Consider the following 25,935-nt stretch of genomic DNA (forward strand, 5'->3'; position numbering starts at 1 on the left):
AGTATATGATTTTTTATACAAAGTATATTCGTTGACATCAAAATTGTATATGATTTGTTTGGTTATGATATTTATATTTGTTAATGTGTAACAATGCGAGTATTTTTGTTTGAAATATCAAGTATTAGTGTTGCTTTTATATTTTTATATTTTTTAAAAAATTTGACGAACTGGTTCGTCTAACCCATAACCTGGAGTTAGTTGATATTTTTCCAACCCGTCGGATTGGCGATCCGCCCTGTCCCGTTTGATGACGGGACAGGACGGCCTGTTTGACAACTCTATACACAAGTAATTACACATAATTAAAAAAGCTGAAATGTGTGCACGCGCAATTCTTGTTTTATATGAATATCATGGGACAAAAATTACAACATTTTTCGGAGGCAAAAACTTGTGTGAGACGGTCTCACGGGTCGTATTTTGTGAGACATATCTCTTATTTGGGTTATCCATGAAAAAATATTACTTTTTATTCTAAGAGTGTTACTTTTTATTGTGAATATCATTAGGGTTGACCCGTCTCACAGATATAGATTCGTGAGACCGTCTCACAAGAGATCTACTCTTTTCCGGAATAGGTTAATACATCATATTAAAGTTAAAATAAAAATTGATTATGTAATATTTTATCGCTTGTTAACGTGAATTAGTACGACCATGAGCCTGTCATACGAATGACAAAAAAAATATTCAACAAAACAGATTTGTGTTTATTACTGCCTATGCAACATGCTTAATTTGCAGCAGCATGTGTCAATGCATGTGTATAATAATTTCGACAATCCAGGAAATCGTGGACCTCAAATTAAAATCAGATTTGATTCATGAAAACTGTTCTAAGCGTATTTCGTGTGTAATAATTTCTCTGGAGTTCCATATTGTATCGTGTACTTGTTTTTGCCAGATGAGTCTATTTGGCACAACCAATAAAAAATGTATACTAACAGCACAAACTTTTTGAAAAATTCACCGTTAGAAAGATATGTATTCCAAGTTTGTCAAGTATGGTGTAAGGTACTTCCAGCACACAAGTAAATTTTTTTTAATATCATGTCTCAAAACCCAAAGTGGTCTGATATAATTTGACATCTGCCGTAACATTTACTCTTACAATCGCCAGTGCCAAGGCCCAAGAACAAAAATACACATAACACTGTCGCAACACTATCGACCAGGATTCCCCAAAAGTCGTTCCACAGCTGCGTGAACATTTCCTGATGTAGCGCGCAGCGCTCTGATATTCTCTTCAGCGTCAAAAAAACCCATCTCTTGCAGCTGTGACAGCTGTGTTGAATACAGTTGCTCCGGGGGAACTACAGGAGAGAGCAAATTTCAATGTTAAGTTGCGATAAAAAGAAAGCATGTATCAGTCAAAAAAAGGTAAGATAGTTTTAACCATCAGGCCCATCTGAAGCAGTCAAACTACCAGCTCCCAGACCACCAAACATGTTCATCAGCATGTCTAAACCCATATTATTTTCAATGCCTGCATTCACAAACATGCACCAGAAGACTACAGTTGCATGGTCACAAATGTACATATGAATATACAAGTACCTATCAGCTATTGACAACGTTTACACAATTGTAGGATTTACAGTTTATATTGCTTCATACCTCTACCTTGATCAGTGTGAACACCTCCCCTGAGAAAAAGAACACGTAAATTTTAAGAAAATACTACAGAAAGTAGGAATTAACATACACTTCAATAAAAATGCTAAAAGTAATATGTTAGACAAGAGCATAAACAAAAAAAGAAAGGGTTTGTGTACGAGGACAAAAGGCAACCCTACAAGAATTTTGGAAATAATCTTTGCATCAATGTTTCAAACCAAGATAAAATCAACGTTAGACAAAACCTCCACAAGTTAATATCGGATAAATTTTGGAAATAATCTTTGCATCAATGTTTCAAACCAAGATAAAATCAATGTAGACAAAATCAGAAGCTAAAAAAAGGTAACAATCTAATCAATGATAGCACCTCACTACATGGCCATCCCTCAACAATTAGTTGAAGGTCAATCAGCAACCGATCTAAACCTGAATATATAAATCTTGCAAGTAATATCAATGATAGACAGTGTTCTAAATGGCGGTCGAGGCGGCCGCCTAGGCACGGTAGGCAGCCCTCGACCGCACCACCTATGCATGAGAAGAGTATTTTAGGCGGCCCAAGCTATACGGCGTTGAGGAGGCGGGTCAAGGCGGCGAGCAGGCGGACTAGGCGAGAGAGGCGGCGAGCAGACGGGCTAGACGAGCAGTCAAGATTTTTAAGTTGTAGTCAACAATTTAAAAATCTAGTCAACAATTTTAAAAGCTTAGTCAACAATTTTAAAAACCTAGTCAAAGTCAACTAATTTTAAATATCAAAATCCTAGCACACCTCACTTTCTTTATTTTATTTTTGGTTTTCCCTCTCGACTCTTAAGTCTCAACCACCACACATTAGTTATGTTTAGTCTACTACTTGTTCTAATGATGGATAATTGGTTGAAACTTTGAAATTTAAACTAAGTTTTTTGGTAAAAGTAATTATTTTACTTTTTTAGCATAATATCATTAATATGATAATGAATCTTTATTAATTGCACATTATCTAGATGATTTTATATTATATGAAGTTTCTTTGTGTTTAAACATTATTTAATTGCACATTTGACATAAAAAATTATGACTATTTGTGATTATATTGCATGATTATCTATAAAAAATTACTTGAAAAAATTCAACCGCCTAGACGGCCGAGGCGGTAGGTGGTCACCGACCGCCTCGCCACCGCCTCCCGCCATTTACAACCTTGATGATGGAGAAATGCATCAGGTTTGTTTACTGACACAGAACTTGTATCAAAACGAACCATGAAGATTGAACTTCACATAATATTAGATAACTCATAAGCAGGTGTTTAAATTACATCTCTGCGGATATTGAAACGAGACTAATGCTTTTAGCAAGGGCCAAAAAAACCAGGGAACTCCATTATCTATTACACAGAATTACTAGAGGAAAAAAGGTTATCAGGTTCAATCAAGGACGACAGACATAACTTGCATGATATGTTTGAATGATAATAACATGTGAAAGGACTCGCATGCCAACATTGAAGTAGATAATTGGATCCAACAATCAATTATTTAAAAACTTTTGCCAAAAAAGCTCAAAATCACTGTTTTCTACTCACGGGGTTGATTGCTGCCGACTAAGTTGAGAGAGTTGTTGCTGAAAAGCCATCATTTGCTGGCAAAAAAAATGTCTGGTAAGAAGAGAAAATGACAACAGTCTCACATCCTTCACTGAACCTCATAATGCTTTTGTGTGTGAAACTGTCTGTATCAATACACATCGACATATCTTGTCGAGAAGGTGTTGGAAATAAATAAACACTGAAATACCAATAATTGGCACAAGATGCAATAAATACTAATTTTGTAAAAACTATTTGGTTAGTCAGTGATTTAGTCCTGAATTGTCAAAGCATTTTCATGAAAAAAATTGATTCTTGTTGATAAAACTATCAGTAACCTTACTAAGTAGTAAGTACATCAATAAAATGATAGCAATAGTGAATGTATACTTTCCTGAATGTTCTACAAAAATTATGTAACACTTGAGTAATTTATCATACACCTGCAAGCCATAAAAAACCATTCACAACATATTTTTTCATATGGAAAACTCCTCACTCGTCAGATTTTCAGACATCTGAAGTCTGAACATGAATATTTCGGCTAACAAAGGTGAAAAGGAAAAAAGAAAGCCCAAGTGAAGAAAAGGTCAATAAAGGTCAATCGAGACATGCCAGCATCGTTTCAGGTGAGGTCAGTTCGCGTACAATTTCAGGGTTTTGCATCATTTCTCTTAACTGAGGGTTCACATCAAGTATAGAGCGGAGTTGAGGATTTAAGTTCAGGATCTGCAATCGGTTGTTATTACAGGATGTTTTAAATCTACAGCGGGCTAAATTATCAATTCATACAGAACTGTGGCAGTAGCAAGTACTTGATCCAAGTATTGAGGATTAGAAAGAAAACTCTGCATCATCTGTGCCATGGCTGGGTTCTGCAATAACCGACCGAATGCTGAGGAATCCGGCATGCCCATTCGCTCCAATTCAGGAACACCGAGCCCTCCTAACCCAGGAATGGATGGTAGTCTCGCATCATCAGTTGGATTAGATCTTGAAGTATTATTTGTCTGAGAATTTCCTAAAATATCACATTCAGCAGCTCATATATAGTGCCCATTACTGATACATGGAAAAAAGACAAGAAACAAAAGAACAATATGGTACAAATGACTTGGACCCTAATAAGATTAACAGGAGCATCCATCGACAGATTTCTAACCCCTGAAGAAAGAATGGTCAAAGAAACTAGTCCTAACCAAAAGAGGATGTGAAGCAAGAAAGTTGAAAATGCGAGGAAAACATAAATAAATGTTGTATCAATAAAACCATTAAGCACACCACCGCAGTTGAGAACTGAATTCTTTTTTTTTGATAAGAAACATATTATATTAATGATTGAAAATTTTACAGTACATTAGGCGGATAAGACATCCGCTATACGAAATTAAGCATGCAACAAAAATTGAAACTAAGTACAACACAGTTTAATCGAAAACGAAATTCCAATCCCTGTATAACTCTGAGACACGTAGGTGTTTGTAATCTATCAGTAAATTCGTCCAACTTGCCACTCTGAATTTGATTTTGTCCCATAGTTCTTCAACCGTGTCCTCCTTATCTTCGAATACTCTTTTATTTCTTTCCATCCAAATCGACCAAAAAATGCAATGGACGATGATGAACCAGAACCTTAAATTTTTCCTTCCTTTATGAAGGCTCGTTTCGACTTTATACATCTCTTTAGACTTATCCGGCATGACCAACACCATTTGTAATTCCGTGAAAGTCTTGGTCAAATTTGTGTACTGAAAGCACAATGAATGAGCAAATGATCTTGATTCTCTTCATTGCTACGGCACAGACAACACCAATGAGGTCGTAAGGCACAAGATGGCCATCTTCTTTGTAGCACATCACTAGTCTGTAGTTTCTCCAATGCCACAATCCACGAGAATACTTGCACCCTTGGCGGGACAGGTATTTTCCAGATATTCAAATAGTAAGAGAAAGGATAAGGAATAGTCGAAGTGAAGAAAGAGTCATAAAATGATTTTACCGAAAATATCCCCGAGGAATCCCCCAACCAAATTCTATAATCTTCTACCCCCGTCTCCAAACGTACATTTTGTAAGACACCTAATAACTCGCTAAACTCACTCTCTTCTTCTTCATACAAATTCCTTCTAAATCTAAAATCCCACTGCTGAACACTCATCCCATCCCTAACGACATTCTCAACGAAGGTTGAAGCTGGTTTGTTTGTAAGACTCGAAATGGCAAACAATGAAGGAAATCGAATAGAAAAAGGTACCCCTCCCACCCACTCATCCTCCCAAAACCGTATAAAATTCCCCTCCTTAATCACCCCCCTAACCAATCGATTGAAAGCCGGGAACGATTTAGAAATACCTTTCCATGGGCTTTTGAAAGTAGAAATCCCAGCTAGCCCCAAATCCCATCCATTGTCATGTGTACCATAAATGCTAGTAATAACTTTCTTCCACATAATCACCCTATCCACTGAACCTCTCCACCACCATTTGCCGAGAAGAGCTTTGTTTCTGAATTGAATATTTCCCACTCCCAAACCCCCATTGACCATCGGTTTGCACACCTGATTCCAACCAACCACGTGACAATGCTTCTCACCGTCCGGTCCATCCCACAAGAAGTTTCTCATCAATCTTTCCATAACAATCCCCACCTTATTCGGAACTCTGAAAATGGACATAAAGTAAGAAGGCAATGCACTCAAAACAGCCTTAATCAGTGTAAGTCTCCCCCCCTAGATAAAAAAGATTTTTCCCAGTTTGCTAGTCTTCTTTTCATATTCGATATAACTGGATCCCAGAATTCCATCTTCAAAGGATTACCTCCCAATGGGAGTCCTAAATATTTAATTGGGAAGGTACCTTTCTTACACCCAATGTTGTTAACCATTTCATCTGTTTCCCCAGCGTCGATAAGCAAACCCACAACCATACTTTTTTCCATATTTATCTTGAGACCCGAGATCATGCAAAATATTTTCAATAGATCTAAAATTTCCAACAAGTGCTGTCTTGAGTTTGCAAAAAATATAGTGTCATCCGCAAATTGTAGGTGAGTAATATGTTCTTTATTTCTACCTACTTCGAATCCTGTAACTCTTCCATCCACCTTGGCTTTATCGACCATTCTTCCCAGAACATCTATTACTAAATTGAAGAGTAGTAGTGAAAGTAGATCCCCTTGTCTAAGACCTCTCTCCTCTTTAATTTTACCCCTTGGCCTTCCGTTAATAAAAATGGAGTATGAGACGCTCGAAACACAACCCATTATCCACTTCCTCCACTTGATTCCAAAACCTTTCTTCATCAATACCCAATCCAGAAAATTCCAGTCAACACTATCGTATGCCTTCTCCAAATCCACTTTGAACACCCATCCATCCTTCTTTTTTCTTCGATAAAATTCTACCACTTCATTGGCGACTAAACAACAATCCAATATTTGTCTTCCCTTGATGAAAGCACATTGATTTTCTTCGATTCTTGAATTAATGACTTTTTTCAATCTATTCGTCAAGACCTTAGCCAAGATTTTATATAAGCTTGTAATCAAGCTAATCGGTCTGAAATCCTTTATCCTCGTCGCTTCCTTTTTTTTCGGTATGAGACATATATATGTCTCGTTTGTTACCCCATTGACAATTCCACTTGTGAAAAATTCAGCAAGAACCCTTAGTATGTCCTCTTTGACCGTGTCCCAATTATGTTGATAGAAAGCCATTGTGAATCCATCTGGACCCGGAGCCTTGGACCCATCACTCTCGAAAACCGTGTTTTTGATCTCTTCCTCAGTAAAAGGTGACTCCAACTCTTGTGATTGAGTCTGATCTATCGCACACCAGTCCAGTCCTCTTAATTCCACGGCATCTCCTTCAAATTCTCGCTGCCCCCCTTCTCTTCTCTTATACAGTCTCCGATAAAAACTTATAATTTCCTCTACAATAAATCTTTCCTCAGTGACTCTCGATCCATCGTCCAATTCCACAATGTCAATCACTGCTTTATTCCTTCTATCACTGAGTAATGAATGAAAAAATTTTGAATTATGATCCCCTTCCCTCATCCACTTGAGTTTCCCTTTTTGACATTGGATTTGTGATTTTCTTATCATATTGGTTTCCAACTCGATTTTCAAATTTTTTCTTTCCTCTTTTAATGTCTCAGACCACCTCCCCGACTCCTCTAATTCATCCAGTCTTCTAATGTCACTGGTCAATTACTTAATTTTAAAACCAACATCTCCGAAAACCTCTTTATTCCAAGTAGCTACTTCCGCTTTGATCTTTTTCAGTTTAGACATGAATTTATACCCCTCCCAACCTTGGTAGGTTCCACAATTCCACCATTCCTTGACCGATTCTTTGAAATTCGGATGTGTTAACCAAGCATTTTCAAACCTAAAAGGTGTAGGTCGCCAACGCAAAATACTAGTGTCAAACAATACCGGATTGTGATCAGAGGTGATTCTAGGTAGCACCCTTTGTCTGTAATTATGGAACATATCTTTCCAGCCCTTAGTAAAGAGGAATCTATCAAGACGGCAACAAATTGGTTGAGTCCTGAAATTGGTCCATGTGTATTTTGCATTTTGAAGTGGTGGATCAATTAAAAGTAATTCCTCAATCAAACTATCAAAACATCTCATACTTGTAGTTCTTGAAGGACTATTCAGTTTTTCGGTCGTATTCCTAACCACATTGAAGTCTCCTCCCAAACACCACTTATCACCACAAATCGAATGCAGGCCTGCCAATTCATCCCACAAGTTTTCTCTTTCTCTCGGTTTAACTGGCCCATAGATTGCAGAGAACCACCATTTTACTTCCACATTTCCACAAATTTCGATCGATACCGTGAAATCTCCAATCAAATTTTCACCCACTATCACCACCCTAGGATCCCATAAAACCAGGATGCCCCCCGCTCTTCCCACTGACGGTAGACTTACCCATTCAACAAATCTCGATTTCCAAATGCTAGCCACAAATTGTCTGTCCACCCTAACTCTTTTTGTTTCCAGTAGTACAACCACATCTGGTTTTTCTATACGAATGACATTCCGTATTAATTCTCTCCTAGTTGTTGCCCCTCCACCTCGTATGTTCCATGATAAAATTTTCATATTGAAACCGTGTATCCCTTGGAAGTAGAACACCTTTCATAGTTGATATCACACTTTAGCCTCTTTAATTCCTTACTCAAGTTACACTTTGGCTTCTTATCCCCTTCCCCACTTTTTCCCAGTTGGTCCATCTCAGCAATTCCATTTTCTGACTTACATTTATAACCCATCGATTCCACGTCAAAGATTTCTATTTCGGAACCCGGCTTTTCATCGATTTTATTACCCCCCCTCCTAAAAATCCACTAGACAGCCCAAGAGAAGAAAAAGACACTGAATACACTGAAGTTTAAAAGAATGATTGAAAAAAGAAGAATGAATTCCAGACAATACCTGTCCCACGTTAGAGCTCATAATTACCGTATCTTGTAGCTTTTTGGAATCCGCCTGTTTTTTCGGTGAAGAGAACATATCTGCCAAGTCCTCGAAGTTATCTTCCAATGTAGCTGAAACCTCCGATCTCGAAGATAAATGACTATCCGTTTCCGAGTATAACAAGTCATCTTCCGACAAATTTTCTTGTGCACCTTCAACGTCTTTTCCTTCTGTGCCAATCATATCGCAGAAGGTCTTCATCGGGCTATTAATACCTTGATTATTAATCCCCTGAGTACAAGTTTGGTATCTAAAAGCTGTCTCTTCTCTCTTTTTTCTTCGGTAGCAAGTTTTCTCAAACTTTGGCAATGAAGTTTTAGAGTTCACATCTCCCTCTTCGCTGTCCAGTCCCTTCCTTGGCGTCTCAATCATCGTGTTGATCTGGGAGTGCTGAAATTCATGAATTTCTTTAGGAACAACTCTAGAAAGTATTTTGATCACCTTACTGTCTGCACTGGAGGCATGTTCAAAGCACTTATTCTTGGGTGAAAGATGATGTATCTCCCTGATCGAAGTAGTCGTCCCATCTTCCTTGCTATTGGGTGAAAGATTGGGCATCTCCCTTGTTGCAGAAGCCATCCTTTCTTCCTTCTTCTTTGAGTTGACCACAGGATCAGGTTTCAGCTGCTCAGAATTATTGTCTACTTCTGGATCTATATCGTGTGCTTTATGTTGATTTACTGGAATTTGTCCTACTCTGCTTCCCCCCTCAAGAGTTTGCATCCTGCGAATATTGTTGTTACCCCATCCCGCCAATGTTCTCTTACCATTCACCACTACTTGAGCATACGTACATTTATCGTATTGATGATAAGCAATAGGGTCAAAAGTTTCTACCCTTATACTTATTTCTCTCAATTCACCTTGAATTGGAATGTGCATCCTGCTATTAATGAATCCTCCCTCAATGCCTTTCACCTTAATTCTAGCTGCCCCGAGCTCACTAACTGAAAGAGTTTGAGCACTGATATCCAATAACCCTCCGCAGAGATCCCCAATAATTTTGAAATTATCCACCTTCCAAAGGTTCCATGGTAACCCGTAAATGGAAATCCAACTATTACAACATTTGTCCATAATGTAAGCCGAGTTGATATCTTGCTTCCAACCCTCGAATTCCAGCATAATCCCCTTATCAAAAAAACCTCTCTTTAGTCTTAGATAAAAGGAAAAATCGTCTGCATTAGAAGGCCACCAGACCGCTTTATTTGCTTCAAACGGAGAAAGAATTACTTTCTGTTTTGCTGATTTCCCAAGAGCCTTTTCAATGTCCTCCCAAGAAGTGGTAACCTTACTTTTGGTAACAATCAGAGCTTCTTCCCACTTCTTAATCGAATTTAAATTGCCTCTGACACCAGATGGATTATTCCTCTGTCGGATAAACTCCCGATGAACCAGATTATCTCCATATTTATCGTTAAAGAGCTTCCTTGTGTTGGGCCAATGGTCAGACATAGAAATATCGCTCTGGTAGTTCCCTGACCTCAACTTTCCCAAGGAAGTAGCTAAATTTCTCCAGCCCACAGACTTACTACCACTGGGCACGATGGTAGTTAGCTTATTACCTTGATGACTATACTTAGACAATTCCAGAAATCTACCTCGCTTATTAGAGAAGATCTGAACCGTGAACACCGCATTACGACCTCTGAGTCTAAAGAATGGCGTCTCGAACTGTGTAGAATTAATGGCATCTAAGAATCTTAGTTGAATCCAATGGGCCGCATTTCTATCGAAATCCAGCATGTAACATGAATTCCTTGTACGTTCGGACCACCAAATCGAGGCTCCTCTGTTCCCCAGTCTCAACGAGAAGATTTTGTGTTCTATCTTAATTACTACATCTCGACTAGCTGACCCAGAAGCCAATGACGCGTTAGAAAAGAGCTTATGATTCCTAAAAAACATCCTTCGAAGCAAAACCAACGGCACCGAATAAAAAAGATAAACTGAGAAGAATGAAAGGACAACACGAGGAGGTAAAGAAAAGATAAATTGAGAATAATCAGAGGAACGAAAAGATGGTTAGATACTAGACCGAAGAAAAAGCGAGATGAAATCAAAAAACTGAGGCGAAAGAGGCGAGGAAAGGTGAGAGGAGAAAGGACCGCCGACGGCCAGCGACCGGCGTCGGAGATGAGGGAGAATCAGTCGACGAAGCTTATAGAAGGACAAAACGGAAACGGCTAAGGAAGACTCCGGAAGGTGGAAAAAACAAAGAGGGAGAAATCATTTTCAAAAAATTCTTGTTGAGAACTGAATTCAAACCGCAGAAAAAAAAATTAGTACAGATTTGGTAGGAATGAGATGAAGGAAAAACCAAGCTAATTGAATAATGAAAAAAGAACAAGAACCACCATTACTCCAGGTTAACCAGACCCAGAACCGAAAATGAAGAAAAACAAATTAGATATAAAATGCTAACTAGAAATAACGTCATGCTTAGGTCAGCTGCACTCAACACAAAGCTATGGCAGTACCTTACCAAAACAAAATTATAGTACAACTGAGCTAAATACTGGCTTCACCTAAATATGCCCTTAATTCTGCCTAGAAATTAGAAGTCACAGGAACTTTGATGCAAAACAGCTCACTTAACATAACATTCACAAAACAAAAGGTTCTCATCTTACCGGAATTACTCCATGGGTTGGGAAGTGGATTTGCATTCGGGATCGTGGTTCCCGAGGCCATTTCAGTTTCGGTGTTTGCAGAACTAGGTACTTCTCTGGTTTGAGTGGCATCCCGATTCTGCAAGAGGGCAGCAAATGGGTTTGATCCTACATCAGCGCCAGCGCCAGCATCCATTGTTGTTGCATTCAAGAAGGGTTCTTGGACATTCTCATACATGCGTCTAAGCATATTAAATCCTTCGGGAGAAGATTCAATGTTACTCATGGCCCTGTCAGTGTTACGCATCATCTCACGCATTAACTCAGGATTTCGAGCTGCTTCCAGGGTTTGTCGAAGGACTCCGGGATCGTTCAGAATATGGGCAAGTTCAGGATTCCGGTCAATGATCTCATGCATTTGAGGGTTACTCATGATTAAGCTGCGCATTACTTCAGGGTTGTTCATCAGGCTTTGAATTGCAGGGGAGTTAATTATCTCTCTCATCATGTTAGGATTCTGAGTAAGTTGTTGCTGCACCTGTTCAAACGCAGGGAGTCCAGTTCCAAATAATCTAGACACCCCAGAGCCACTAAGTGCCCCCAGATCAACCCCGGGGAAGAATGTAGCACCTGCATCAGCAATCCCAGAGCTCCTACTACTGGGAGCAGGTGGAACACCAGTAGTACTGTTGGTGCTCTCAGAAGCAACTGGAGCAGCAGAGTTTGGTGCTGCAGATGGTGCAGAACCACGAACCATATGAACTGTGTGATCAGCCTGCAAACCTATTCATGACATGAAATAGACCACAATAATCAAAATGAATGGAGAGATCAAGTATATGACTATATGAGCAAGAGGATGGTCGCCGGATTACTCAAGAGCAACCAAGGATGTAACAACTCTAAGTTTATTTCCGAAGTATATACACACGTAGTTTAATTCTATCAACAGAAACATAAATTACACAATTAAGACAAGTTTACAAAAAAAAAAAAAAAAAAAAACAGAAGTGCTCATTAATCATGCATCAAAATCATAAATCAACAGGTGATGCTCATTAATTGCTTATCAATATCAGCAGCACTTGCCCCCGGCCCCCCACAACACAAAAAGCAATAATCTTTAGTCATTCTTAACAATTCCTAATTTAACAAAGAAATGAAATACCCAATTTGCAAGTGTCCAACAAATCAAGATACCATATAATTGGAGAGCGTAAATCATTAACAATCATACACTCGCTACCCCCTGTGATTATACACTACATACAAAGGAAAAGCCCTTTTTCATGAAGCAGGCTATGAATTTACCATGTACCCATTATTCATCCAAATTTTGCAGCACATGAGCCTTTTCGTAGTCATTGGCTCATTGCATGCATACATAATAGATAATCTATCATCCAACAACATATGTGAAAGATGAAATGAAGAAATTAAACTTAATAGAATCAATGGTAAATAAATGTTTCCCACATACTCGATTTTTGCAGAACTACATGAAAACATATTATATATTCTCAGTATCAGAGTTGGGAGTTGGAAGTTTCTATAGAACAGAAAAATGCCCAGTGCTGTAAACATGCCTACACAACTTTCTCCTGGATATGGCCAACAAGTAGGCCAAAAGTGTCTAACGTGCAGGCATCCAACTGATTAGACATTCTAGAGATAGAACATGCTTTTGGAGCAAAAAGATGAATCGTATTTCATAAGCCATATGTGGCGGTCTAATAATGCCAAAAATTTGCTTGTCATATCTGGATACATATTTCTCTCTTTTAGCAGACAAAACCCTGGTGCTTTCCAAATGCAATCTCCACTGGCTAATGTTGAACTTTCATAACATTTTATCAATGTGCTACAATAAGGCTTTCAAAGACGGACAAATCAGAGTAAATGCCAGTGCCATTCATCATTCGCAAATTTATGCAATTAAAGACAAATGCTTCAACCATTCATTATTCAGAACTCTGATTCTACCAGAATTTATTCATTTGACACAAAAATATCCCACAAAATTCACCTCAAATGACAAGATCAACAATCAGGCCAGCTAATACACATTGTTGCAACACGATTCCGTAAATTTGAATAAAAAGAGAAATTCGGAAAAACTCCATTACGAATGTTATACCGTATATGAGGAGGGTTTGATCGTCTTTCAAGATCCGACCTTTGTAAATCAAACGCTGCTGTTCAGCTGGCACATCACAGTTCTGCGCTAATACAGCTTTGAATTCCCCCACTGTGGACTGTAGCGTGGTTTGCACTGAAAACTTAGTGCCGTTGGAGCATCGAATGTTTACATTGACCTCTTCACCTCCGCTGGCGCAGGCGCTCGACTCGCCCATTGAATTATTTTCGTCAAATTGAATCAACAGAAGAAAAATCCTTAACCCTTGTTTTTTCCTAAATCACATCCTGTGTAGATTGCAAGGAAAAGGAATAGAAATACACCGTTGAAAAAAAGATAGTAATGTTTTATTTCTTTTACTAGTAACGATTTATAGTTATGATGAGAGTCCAAAAAAAAGTTAACCACATCTTGTTTACGTGGACACTAAAAAAAATGAATCATATATATGCATGGACAAATCTTGATCATCCATCTATATAGAATTTATTTTTATTTTATTTATAATGTAAAACGTGATCAGTACAAAATGAGTATAAATAAGTTTGGTCTTATATATTACATATATCATTAGGTCTTAATTATGCGTATTATATAGTAATTATGTGTATAATTCTAACAACTCGATGACAATGTTATATACATATATTTCATTATGTTCAACACGTGAGTGTCACATCATCCATACTTACATAAAATATACGATTATAAAATAATCCGAGCTCTAAAAATGAACGAATTTACTTACATAATTGTTCATAAAAAAATTTATTAGTATAATTCTATTTTACAGTTTGACCCCATTATTTACATATTTTGCCTCTCCCCCCATATACACAGCTAGCTACATGTTGTGAAGATGTCTTCGTTCTTTCACGTCTCACACCTCAATTCTGCCTGTCGCTTTGGAACAAGAGCTGTCATACGAAGAATTATGAAAATTAACGATGTCAAAATGGTAACCGGAGAGTATAGTAAATTCTACATGAATTCACACGTACACCTTTTTGTACCCAGCTACATATCATCATCCTAACCGGAAATTATAGTCGTAGCCATAAACCCAAATTTGGATGCTGCAAATTAATAACGGACTCGATTCAGGAAAAATGATCCAAGTATATTTCGATCTTCGAATGTACAGGAGCTAGTTAGATATGTATACCAAGTTTGTCAAGTATGGGGTACGGTACTTCCAGCACATAAGTAAATTGTTTTTATTCTCATGTCTCAAAACCCATAGTGGTCTGATATAATTTGACATCTGCTGTAACACTCTCTTACATTCCCCAGTCCCAGGGCCCAAGAACGAAAATATATGTTACACTGTCGCAATACTATCGACCAGGATTCCCCAAAAGTCGTTCCACAGCTGCGTGAACATGTCCTGATGTAGCGCGCAGTGCTCTGATATTCTCTTCAGTGTCAAAAAAACCCATCTCTTGCAGCTGTGACAGCTGTGTTGAATACAGTTCCTCCGGGGGCACTGCAGGAACAAGAAAATTTCAATGTTGAGTTGCGATAGAAAGAAACTGTGCATCAGTCAAAAAAAGGTAAGAGAGTTTTAACCATCAGGCGCATTTGAAGAAGTCAAACTACCAGCTCTCAGACCACCAAACGTGTTCATTAGCGTGTCTAAACCCATAATATTTTCAATGCCTGCATTCCACACACACCAGAAAATTGTGTCCATACGAAATTACAAGTACCTATCTTCTATTGACAACGTTTACTAAATTGTTGGATTTACAGTTTATGTTGCTTCATACCTCTTCCCTGACCAGTCTGAACACCTCCCCTGAGATAAAGAACACGTAAGTTCCAAGAAAATACACTAGAAAAATAGTTGGAATTAACATATGCTTCAATAAAAATGCTAGAAGTAAAATTGAGCATATGCAAAAAAAGGTGGGTCTGATATCAGATAAATTTGGAAATAATCTATGCATCAGTATTTCAGCCCCAGATAAAATCAATGTTAGACCAAATCAGAAGCTAAACAACAAAGTCACTATCTAATCAATGATGGCACATCAATACATGGCCATCCTTTAACAATTAGTTAAAGGTCAATCAGCAACTGATCAATACCTGAATACGTATATCTTGCAAGTAATATCGACGGGGGAGAAACACATCAGTTCTGTTAACCCACACAGAACATGTATCAAAACGAAACCATGAAGATTGAACTTCACATAATGTTAGATAACTCATAAGCAGATGTTTAAATTACATCTCTGCAGGTATTGAAACATGACTAATGCTTTTAGCTAGGGCCAAAAAAACCTGGGAACTCCATTATCTATTACATAGAATTTCTAGAGGAAAGAAGGTTATCAAGTTAAAGCAAGGACAACAAAATAAGTTGCATGAAATGTTTGAACGATAATCCCCTGAAAAAGGACTCGCATGCCAATAAACATTGAAGTAGATGATTGAGAATCCAACAATCTATTATCTTAAAAAAAACTCAAAATCACTCTTTGCTTGCTACTCACGGGATTGATTGCTGCCGACTAAGTTGAGAGAGTTGTTGCTGCAAAGCCATCATTTGCTGGCAAAAAAAATTGACTGGTAAGATTAAGAGAACATGGCAACAGTCTTACATCCTTCACTGAAACTCATAATGCTTGTGTGCGCGCGTGTGTGAGTGTATACACATCTGACATATCTTGTCCAGAAGGTGTTGCAAATAAATAAACACTGAATTACCAATAATCGGCACAAGATGAAATAAATGCTAAATTTGTGAAAGCTATTTGGTCAGTCAGTGATTTAGTCCTGAATTGTCAAAACATTTTCATGAAATTAATTGATTCTTGTGGATAAAACTATCAATAACCTTACTAAGTACATCAATAAAATGATAGCAATAGCAACTTTCACCAATGTTCTATAAAAATGACGTCACACTTCAGTAATTTATCATAGTTCACAAAATATTTTTTCATATGGAAGTCTCCACACACATCAGATTTTCAGGCATCTGAACATGAATATTTCGGCTAAAAAAGGTGTAAAAGAAAAAAAGAAAACCCAAGTATATAGAGGTCAATAGAGACGTGCTTGCATCGTTTCAGGTGAGGTCAGTTGACGGACGATTTCAGGGTTTTGCATCATTTCTCTTAACTGAGGGTTCACATCAAGTACAGCCCGAAGTTGAGGATTCAAGCTCAGGATCTGCAATCAGGTTGTAATTACAGGATGTTTTAAATCTATAGCAGGTTAACTTGTCAATTCACACAGAACGATGGCAGTACTTGATCCATGTATTGAGGATTAGAAAGAAAACTTCGCATCATCTGTGTCATGGCTGGGTTCTGCAATAACCGACTGAATGCTGAGGAGTCTGGCATGCCCATTCGCTCCAATTCAGAAACACCGAGCCCTCCTAACCCAGGAATTGATGGTAGTCTCGCATCATCAGTTGGATTAGTTCTTGCAGCATTATTCGTCTGAGAACTTCCTAAAATATCACATTCAGCAATTCATATATAGTGTCCATTACTGATACATGGAAAGAAGACAAGAAACAAAAAAGCAATAGAGAAGATACAAATGACTTGGGACCCTAATAAGATTAACAGGAGATCCATTGACATATTTCTAACTCCTGAAGAAAGAATAATCAAAGAAACTAGTCCTAACCAAAAGAGGATGTGAAGCAAGAAAGTTGAAATACGAGTAAAACATGATTAAAACAATAAAGGCATCCACAGCAGCTGCGTACTGAATGCAAACTCTACAAAAAAAATTAGTACAGATTTGGTAGGTACGAGATGAAGGAAAAGGCAAGCTCATTGAATAATGAGAAAATAATAAGAACCATCATTACTCCAGGTTGTCCAGACCCAGAACTGAAAATGAAGAAAAACAAAATATATATAAAATGCTAACTAGCGAAAATTTCATGCTAAGGTGAGTTGAACTCAACAACAAGAACATGGCAATACATTACCAAAGCAAAAATATCGTAAAATAGAGCTAAATACTGGCTTTGCCTAAATATGTCCTTAATTCTGCTTTGAAATTAAGTCACAGGAACTTTGAAGCAAAACAGATCACATAATATAACCTTCATAAAAACTGATTCTCATCTTACTGGAATTACTCCACGGGTTGGGAAGTGGATTGGTATTCGGGACCGTGGTTCCTGAAGCCATTTCAGGTCCGGTGTTTGCAGAATTAGACCCTTCTCTGGTTTGAGTGGCATCCTGATTCCGCAAGAGGGCAGCAAATGGGTTTGATCCCACGTCAGCGCCAGCGCTCATTGTTGTTGCATTCAAGAAGGGTTCTTGGACATTCTCATACATTCGTCTGAGCATATTAAATCCCTCAGGAGAAGATTCAATGTTACTCATGGCCCTTTCAGTGTTCCGCATCATCTCATGCATTAACTCAGGATTCCGAGATACTTCCAGGGTTTGTCTAAGGACTCCGGAATCGTTCAGAATATGAGCAAGTTCAGGATTCCGGTCAATTATCTCACGCATTTGTGAGGGTTATTCACGATTAAGCTGCGCATTATCTCAGGGTTGTTCATAAGGCTTTGAATCGCAGGGGAATTAATTATCTCTCTCATCATGTTAGGGTTCTGAGTAAGTTGTTGATGCACCTGTTCAAACTCGGAGTCCAGTTCCAGAAAATCTAGACACCCCAGAGCCATTAAGCGCCGCAAGATCAACCCCAGGGGATAACGTAGCACCTGCATCAGCAATCCCAGAGCTTCTACTACTGGGAGCAGGCGGCACACCAGTAGTACTGTTGGTGCTCTCAGAAGCAGCAGGAGCAGAAGAGTTTGGTGCTGTAGATGTGCAGAACCACGAACCATATGAACTGTGTGATCTGCCTGCAAACCTATTCACGACAAGAAATAGACCAACAATCATCAAAATGAATGGAGAAATCAAGGAAATGAGCAAGGGGATGGTCACTGGATTACTCAAAAGCAACCTAGGATGTAACAACTCTAAGTTTTATTTCCTAAGTATATGCACACGTAGTTAACATAAAAAAATATTAGACAATTAAGACAAGTTTAGAAAAAAATTCAAATAGAAGTGCTCGTTAATCAGCATCAATATCAATGAATCAACAGGTGATGCTCAATAATTGTGTATCAATATGAATAGCAATAGCCTTACAACGCGAAAAGCAATAATTTTTAGTCATTCTTTGCAGCTCCAAATTTGACAAAGAAATGAATTTCACAATTTGCAAGCGACCAACAAATCAACATACCATATAATTGGAAAGCATAAATCAGTAAAGACCATACCCTCACTGCCCCCTGTGATTACACACTACGTACAAAGAAAAAGCCCTTTTTTCATGGAGTAGACTATGAATTTACCATATACCCATTATTCCTCCAAATTTAGTAAAACATAACTCTTTTCTCAGCCATTGCATGCATAAATACTCATTATATAAATCTCTCAAAGATAAAGTTTCTTTGCATTATAAATACTCAATCTATCATCCAACAACATGTGTGAAATATGAAATAAACAAACTAAACTTAACGGAATCGATGGTAAATAAACATTTGACACACACTCCATTTTTGCAGAACTACATGAAAAAATATTATAAATTCTCAGTAGCAGAGTTGGGAGTTGGGAGTTTCTACAGCACAGAGAAATGCCTAGTACTGTTAACATGCTTACACAACTTAGACCTGGATATGGCCAACAAATATGTCAAAAGTGTGTAACTCATGTACATGCATCCAACTGATGGGACATTCTAGAGATAGAACATGCTTTTGGATCATAAAGATGAAATCGTATTTTATAAGCAGCATGCGGCGGTCTAATAATGCCAAAAACTAACTTGCTTGCCGTATCTGGATACATATTTTTCTCTATTAGCAAAATAACCCTGGTGCTTTTCAAATGCAATCTCCACTGGCTACTGTTGAACATCCTTAACTCAATGTGCTACAATAAAACAAATGATGGTGCCATTTATCTTTCCTCGCAAATGGATGCAATTAAAAACAAATGCTTCAACAATCCATTATTCAAAACTCTGATTCTACCTAAATTTATTCATTTGACACAAAATCATCCCACAAAATTCACGTCAAATGACAAGATCAACAATCAGGTCAGCCAAATAGAAAACATCCAAGCATACAGATCATATGAAACATCCAACAAGTATAATTTATCAGCTTCTAGTGATGTCGAACCCAAAAAACGTCAAAAATACAAGTTGTTGCAACATGATTCCATATATTTGAATAAAAAGATAAAACTCCATGAGAAATAGTGTACCGTATATGAGGAGGGTTTGGTCGTCTTTCAAAATCCGACCTTTGTAAATCAAACGTTGTTGTTCAGCTGGCACATCGCAGTTCTGCGCTAATACAGCTTTGAATTCCCCCACCGTGGACAGTAGAGTGGTTCGCAGTGAAAACTTATTGCCGTTGGAGCACCGAATGTTGATATTGACCTCTTCACCTCCGCTGGCGCAGAAGCTTGACTCGCCCATTGAATTGAATCAACAAAAGGATAAACCCCTAACCCTAGTTTTCTCCCCTATATCACAGCCTGTGTGAATCGAAATGAAGAGGAGAAGGAATTACACAGTTGGTTGAAAAACATGGATGAGATGGAGGAGGTGTATATTTTTTGATGATATATGTAGGTATGTATGTATGTATACACGTTGACACAAAATACAGATAGTAGTAATAATTTATAAGGTTGGTTTATTGTGAGCTGATCTCACGAATCTTTATCCGTTAAACGGGTCAACTCTATCGATATTCACAATAGAAAGTAATACTCTTAATATAAAAATTAATATTTTTTCATGGATGGCCCAAATAAAATATTTGTCTCACAAAATACGACCCGTGAGATCGTCTCACTTAAATTTTTACCAAATTTATAAGTTTAAAAATATAGTTATCAATTATAAAATATAATTTTTTTAACTTACAATTATTTTTATTTTATTTATAAAGTAAAGTGTGAATATTACAAACTGAGCATAATTAAGTTTGGTTTTTATATAGTACATATAGCATTAGGTTTTAATCTTACAAATTTGTAATCCTTTTTTTCCAATAATTAGATGACATACTCTTAATTAAACAAAACTAGGCGACTAGTTGTTCGTGACACACGTGTGCGGTTCGTAGAAAAAAAATTGGTAAAATAAACAGTTTGTTTTAAATTTTAAACGAGAAAATTAATATATTTGTCCTATTTGATTTTTAGTATGATATCTTTGCCACATTTGATTTACTTCCGACATCTTTTCATTATTTTGAATATTTGATCTTTTTTACTCAATTTTTATCACAATTGCTAAAGTGACTTTTTTCAATTGTGATATGTAAACTTTGAATTGTGGGTTTTGTTTATCATAATGTGAAATTTAAAATACACATCAACTTTTATTGAATAGATCTCTTTTAAAAATGTCAATCTTGTCCATATTTAAAAAAAATAATATTTTTTAACATAAAAATAATATTTTTTCATTAGTAACTCAAATAAAATATTCGTTTCACCGGAGTTTCTGAGACTTTTATTGGAGGGAAATTGAGTACATCTTCCCTCCCTTATCCATCGATTTTTTGTGACTTTTGTTGAAGGGCAAGTGAGCACATCTTTTTCTCCATATCCATCGACATTTATGTTGAGAAATATCTAATTTTCTCTAAAACAAAAAATTTCCAACTTTCTAATAATTCGATCTACGTATTATCTTCATCTGCCACCACCTACATATGATATGCAATTTTTAATGCTTAGGCAATCTCGAACCACAAAATCTATTTTGATGCAAAGTTTACACTAAAATAGTGCGATTTCTGCATCAAATACAACATCCATCTCCAACTCATTTAATTCAAATTTTACGCAAAAAAAAATATCTCGAAATATTCCTTTTATTTTACATATATTAATTATTATATTTTATTTAATATATTTTTAATTATGAATAATGTTTATATTACATGTATTAATTTATTGTATTTGAATTATGTGTTTCAAGTTGCATTTATATTTCAATTATGTGTTTCAATTTAATTATGAATTGTATTGTTATATTAATTTTTTGTATTTGTATTTAATTATATTATTTATAAATCATTAAATCAAATTATTTCTTAATTAGTAATAATTAACATAAATAAATAAATTAATATTTAAAAAATCAATAATTATTATTCTTTAATTTTTATTATTAAATATCTAATTATTAAAATAATAAAATATATATTATACTATTACTTAAATAATCTTTATATTTTCTAATATAAATATTTATAATAAAAAATGCAAATTTATAATAAAAAAACAACAAAACATTCATTCTCAGAAATTGAGTTCTTACAAAATACCAATACATTAATTCTAAGAAATCATCCAATAACCCAAATAGAAAAAATGAAAATCAGTCATGATCCAGTAAGTAAGAACTTCAAATTTCGATTATGTTTTTCAATTTCTTTCTTGTAAATTTTGAGAATAGCTAGTTTTCATTTCAAGTCAAGAAATATAGTGATAGGCATATGACACACTGGTGGATATTTCATGCGAAAAAATCACACCCCATCACTCTGCCATTGAAAGTAATAGGTTTCACCAAAGAAATTAGTACTGGACTATAAAAATCAAAGGGCAAGAAAGCTGTAAAATCAAAGTATTGAAAAAACAAGCACCCACTCTCAAATTTTGGCAGTCATGAAACCTTTAATCTGCGTTATCACTTGTCCAAAAAAACCTCAATTGTACTCTTTTTCCACGTTTACAAAACAACATTCATCTTTCATAAATATATGACATCATAATCTCGTGTACAATAACTCATCTTCTTAGAAATTTAGGGATTTGTTGAGAGAAAATTAATGATTTGCTTTCTCTAAATAAAAGCTTATGCTGATGGATATGGGAAGGAAGATGTAATGTATATGTTAAATTACACATTATCTGTGATTTAGTAAAACCTATAATTCAAAGTTTACACGTCACCAAGGAAAAACATCAACTCAGCAACCATGGTGAAAATTGGGTAAAAAAAAGACGAAAATTCTAAATAATAGAAAGATATCGATCGGGCGTAAATCATAGGTGACAAAGATGACGGACCAAAATCCAAAATGGCAAACTTATAAGACAAATTTATCAATTTTCCCTCTTTAAAATGAAAGTTGACGATATGGAATTCAAATCTTTTATGATATTTTGGAGATATTTCAGAATATTGCATGTATATGCATGGATTTAATCGTAGTATTTAATAAAATTTCATATCAATTAGGATTATCCACCTATATATAAAAAGCATCTAACTTTTTATCAAGAAATGTCCTTCACACGCTTTTCATATGCAAGAATTTATATACTTTTTCTCTTCAATACTATGCTGAATTGAGTGTTGGAGCAGCTTCATCTTAAGGTGGAGTCATCACACCCTTTGCTACGATGCTCAATTATATTTTTGGTTAATTCGATTCGATTCTATTAAAGAATCGATTATCGGTTCGAGGTATTTTATTGGGTTTATTTGTATTTTTAAAGAAACGAAACTAAATCCCACGCATTGTTTTCTACCTGTTGAATGAAGAATTAAAAATTATATATAGATTTCTGATTTCTGCCGAATCCTTTTGCCACAACACCACCGAACCTCTGTTTGCAGACTCAATGATTCTTTTTTGTTCTCCAGCTGCCTCATAAGCTTGCAATCTGCCCAAGGACTGCAATTGCTCGAGGAAAACGAAAATCTCTCCGCAGAGCCGGAAAGTCAAAATTGTAGAAACCAAAAAACAAAAACACGTACATCTTCGTCGAATCCTCAAATCCGATCATCGTATTTTGCTTGCGTCAACATAAAAGGTACCTCCACAAACCACCATTGTGGGAAAATATCTTACTTGCGAAATTAAACCACCACCATACAAATCATCTTTGGCCTGTGCGAGAAACGATGTCCATCGATGCACTACTGGCAAGTAGCGCGCATCTAAATTGACCGCTCTTTGCGTTTCTTGAGTCATCATCTCTTTATAAAAAAAGTTACTAAAATTTTATTATTAACAACCTATTTTAATAATTAAATATACTATGTACACACCGCTAATTAAATATATTAATGCACTTGCGTATGCGGCTCTGCACGTGTACAATTTTTTTAATTAAATTGATTTATATTAAAATAAATGTCAGCAAAAACTTACGTGAGACGGTTTTATAAGTCGTTTTTGTGAGATTAATATTCTATTTGAATTACTCATAAAAATATATCTTTTTATTATAAATATGATAAGATGAATCGGTCTTACGAATAAAAATATACGAGAACATTCTCCTTGCAGAAATGATATTAGAATACAAAGAAATTATCCATTTTGCTGCTCACGGACAACGATTCCATCTCATCTTACATATGCCACACACTCACCGTAAAAATTAGAAACAGCAACAGCATATGCCTCCAACCCTGCAACCTCACAGCCAATGATTTACCGCCACCGCCACCTGAAATGTTTGAAAAATAGATGAGAATTTTAGAATTCATCCATTTATATATAAAAGTACGGTAACTGTATCTGTATGTATGTATAGTTCACCCACCACCAACAGCTGGGCAAGTTGAGTTCAAAACCAGCGTGGTTAGAATGGTTTGGTTGTTGTATCCAGCATAGGAACAGGTGGTGCGATTGCAACCCGAAGACGTGCTGTTTCCGATAGACAAGTTTCCAGGACCCTCGCACAGGACTGAGGGGCATGAACCAGCACCCGTTTTCAACTGATCTGAAGGTACACATTGTAGCCTGCGTGCCAACCAATAAATTATACATTATATTATATTAATGAAACTTTATGGATCGGATCGGACTCATGACTCACACCCACTGTAGTGCAGCATCACATTTGCACACCACACAGTTGTTGGCAGTGAGCGCGTATGTGTCATTGGGAACGAGCAAGTTGTAGTCCATCGAATTATTCTTTATCGTCGAAGAACAAGCTGTGTTTCGACAAAAAACCACCAATCAGCAAATATTTATATCTTCTAACCAATCTTGATCGCTACAGTTGACAAGTATACCTCTAAGTGGCACATCTAGAATACTGCCAGCCATGAGTTCTTGGGAACTATTCAAATTATTGAGGCGCAGCAGCGTATCCTGTGAAGTATTAAACTCCTGGGCAATTCCCTCCACGGAGCTCCCCTTGGGCACCACGTGTCCATAGTGCACCACCTTCTGCCCATCCACATCATCACAGCTGCAGGGAAGCGGTATCGAAAGCTTCTGTCCCTCGAGAATCAGATCTGGGTTTGATATGTTGTTAGCCGTCTGGATTTGTGAAACGGTGATCAAGCCTGAGAACACCTCCGCCGCGATGTGATAGAGACCGTCTCCATGGATCACGGTGTATGATGGGAGGCCGTTGGATGTCCCGGTGCCGTTGGTGCAGATGCAGGGGAAGAGAATCTTGATGATCTGTTTGGAGGCTATAGGGTAGGTAGGTAGGGTGGAGAGGGGAAGGTTGTTGGCGGCGAGAATGGAAGAGAGATTGGGGAGTGTGAAAAGGGTCTGAATGGAGGAGAGAGTGGTGGCATTGGGAGAGACGTAGTCGATAAGAGAGTTGCAGGAGGCGGGAGAGGCGCAGCGAAGGCTAAAAGTTGGTGGAAGAGTTGCCATTCCCAAGAAGAGAAGGAAAGCTGAGAAGAAGTTGGTTCTAGCCATTGTTGAGTTCCCGAAGAATCCTCACGCACTTTTTGTAATGGTCGCTGGAGATCGAAGATATTGGAAATGGGGAATGGAATGAGTGCAAGACTTTGACTTTGACAAGTCGATCCACTCTCCATTCCACATTTGTTTTTATTGGAATGCTACTCATAATTTCTATCAGTATTGATAAAATTATTCAAATCTTGTTTTCCTACTTCCAGAAATTATCAGTTACTCCCTCCTTATAATATTATCTAAGATAATTTTTTTTTTGTCTCAAATATATAATAGTTCTACTCTTTTACCAATATATTTCTATTTAATTTATTTTTTCGTTACTATTTTTTTTATTTAGTTTCTAAAACATTCATTAAATAAATGATAAAATTAAATTTTCTTTGTAAAATGTACTTTTTCAATGACTTTCTTAGTATGTATGAAAATATATACAAACCTAAATATTTAGAGTTTTTGGAATGAATTGTTTCGGCAGAATTCTTTACTAAGTTGGACCTCTAGATGAGTTACCACCAGATTTCGACGGATCAAATTAACATTCCATGATTGTGTTTCGCAAGCACCATGATCAGTTTGAATTCGTTGTCATATCATTTGGATTCATCGACGCTCGCTCGACGTTATATGGTGATGAATTTGATTTTTCATGCATACTTATGTAAATTTTTTCTTGCATTTTTTGACGATATCATGGTTTAGAGTCCATCTTGGGATATTCATTTACATAATTTACGCATTGTGCTTGCTGTATTGATGCAACGTCAACTTTTCTTAA

The 25,935-nt window shown here is 36.7% G+C and overlaps 2 protein-coding genes and 1 pseudogene across 2 annotated transcripts; all 3 read right to left on the reverse strand.

The window, feature by feature from the left end:
* Window positions 1–1,031: 1,031 nt before the first annotated feature.
* On the reverse strand, window positions 1,032–13,773 carry LOC142540837 (ubiquitin domain-containing protein DSK2b-like). Its single transcript, XM_075647256.1, has 8 exons — window positions 13,433–13,773; window positions 11,317–12,078; window positions 4,009–4,214; window positions 3,809–3,922; window positions 3,191–3,246; window positions 1,621–1,649; window positions 1,400–1,489; window positions 1,032–1,316 (listed from the first exon to the last, which is right to left on the reverse strand). Exons 1-8 carry the CDS (start codon window positions 13,647–13,649, stop codon window positions 1,168–1,170), a joined length of 1,623 nt encoding a protein of 540 aa, XP_075503371.1. The 5' UTR covers window positions 13,650–13,773; the 3' UTR covers window positions 1,032–1,167.
* Window positions 13,774–14,638: 865 nt separating this feature from the next.
* On the reverse strand, window positions 14,639–20,096 carry LOC142540831 (ubiquitin domain-containing protein DSK2b-like; annotated as a pseudogene).
* A 3,659-nt stretch (window positions 20,097–23,755) lies between these two features.
* LOC142540845 (lysM domain-containing GPI-anchored protein 2-like) lies at window positions 23,756–25,316 on the reverse strand. Its single transcript, XM_075647269.1, has 4 exons — window positions 24,515–25,316; window positions 24,313–24,433; window positions 24,037–24,236; window positions 23,756–23,940 (listed from the first exon to the last, which is right to left on the reverse strand). The coding sequence occupies exons 1-4, from the start codon at window positions 25,155–25,157 to the stop codon at window positions 23,843–23,845; spliced, it is 1,062 nt and encodes a 353-aa protein (XP_075503384.1). The 5' UTR covers window positions 25,158–25,316; the 3' UTR covers window positions 23,756–23,842.
* Between the last annotated feature and the right edge of the window lie 619 nt (window positions 25,317–25,935).

The sequence above is a fragment of the Primulina tabacum genome, chromosome 1, assembly GCF_025594145.1.
Source record: "Primulina tabacum isolate GXHZ01 chromosome 1, ASM2559414v2, whole genome shotgun sequence".
NCBI lineage: Eukaryota > Viridiplantae > Streptophyta > Magnoliopsida > Lamiales > Gesneriaceae > Primulina > Primulina tabacum.

Coding starts and splice junctions, on each gene's coding strand:
- LOC142540837 (XM_075647256.1), bottom strand. CDS start 13,649: ATGGGCGAGTCGAGCGCCTGCGCCAGCGGAGGTGAAGAGGTCAATGTA. Junction 12,079..13,432: donor TCAAACCCTCCTCATATACG/GTATAACATTCG, acceptor TGTCATGAATAG/GTTTGCAGGCTGATCACACA. Junction 3,247..3,808: donor CCTCACCTGAAACGATGCTG/GCATGTCTCGAT, acceptor TTTTTTTGCCAG/CAAATGATGGCTTTTCAGCA.
- LOC142540845 (XM_075647269.1), bottom strand. CDS start 25,157: ATGGCTAGAACCAACTTCTTCTCAGCTTTCCTTCTCTTCTTGGGAATG. Junction 24,434..24,514: donor TCTAGATGTGCCACTTAGAG/GTATACTTGTCA, acceptor GTCGAAACACAG/CTTGTTCTTCGACGATAAAG. Junction 23,941..24,036: donor AACTTGCCCAGCTGTTGGTG/GTGGGTGAACTA, acceptor CAAACATTTCAG/GTGGCGGTGGCGGTAAATCA.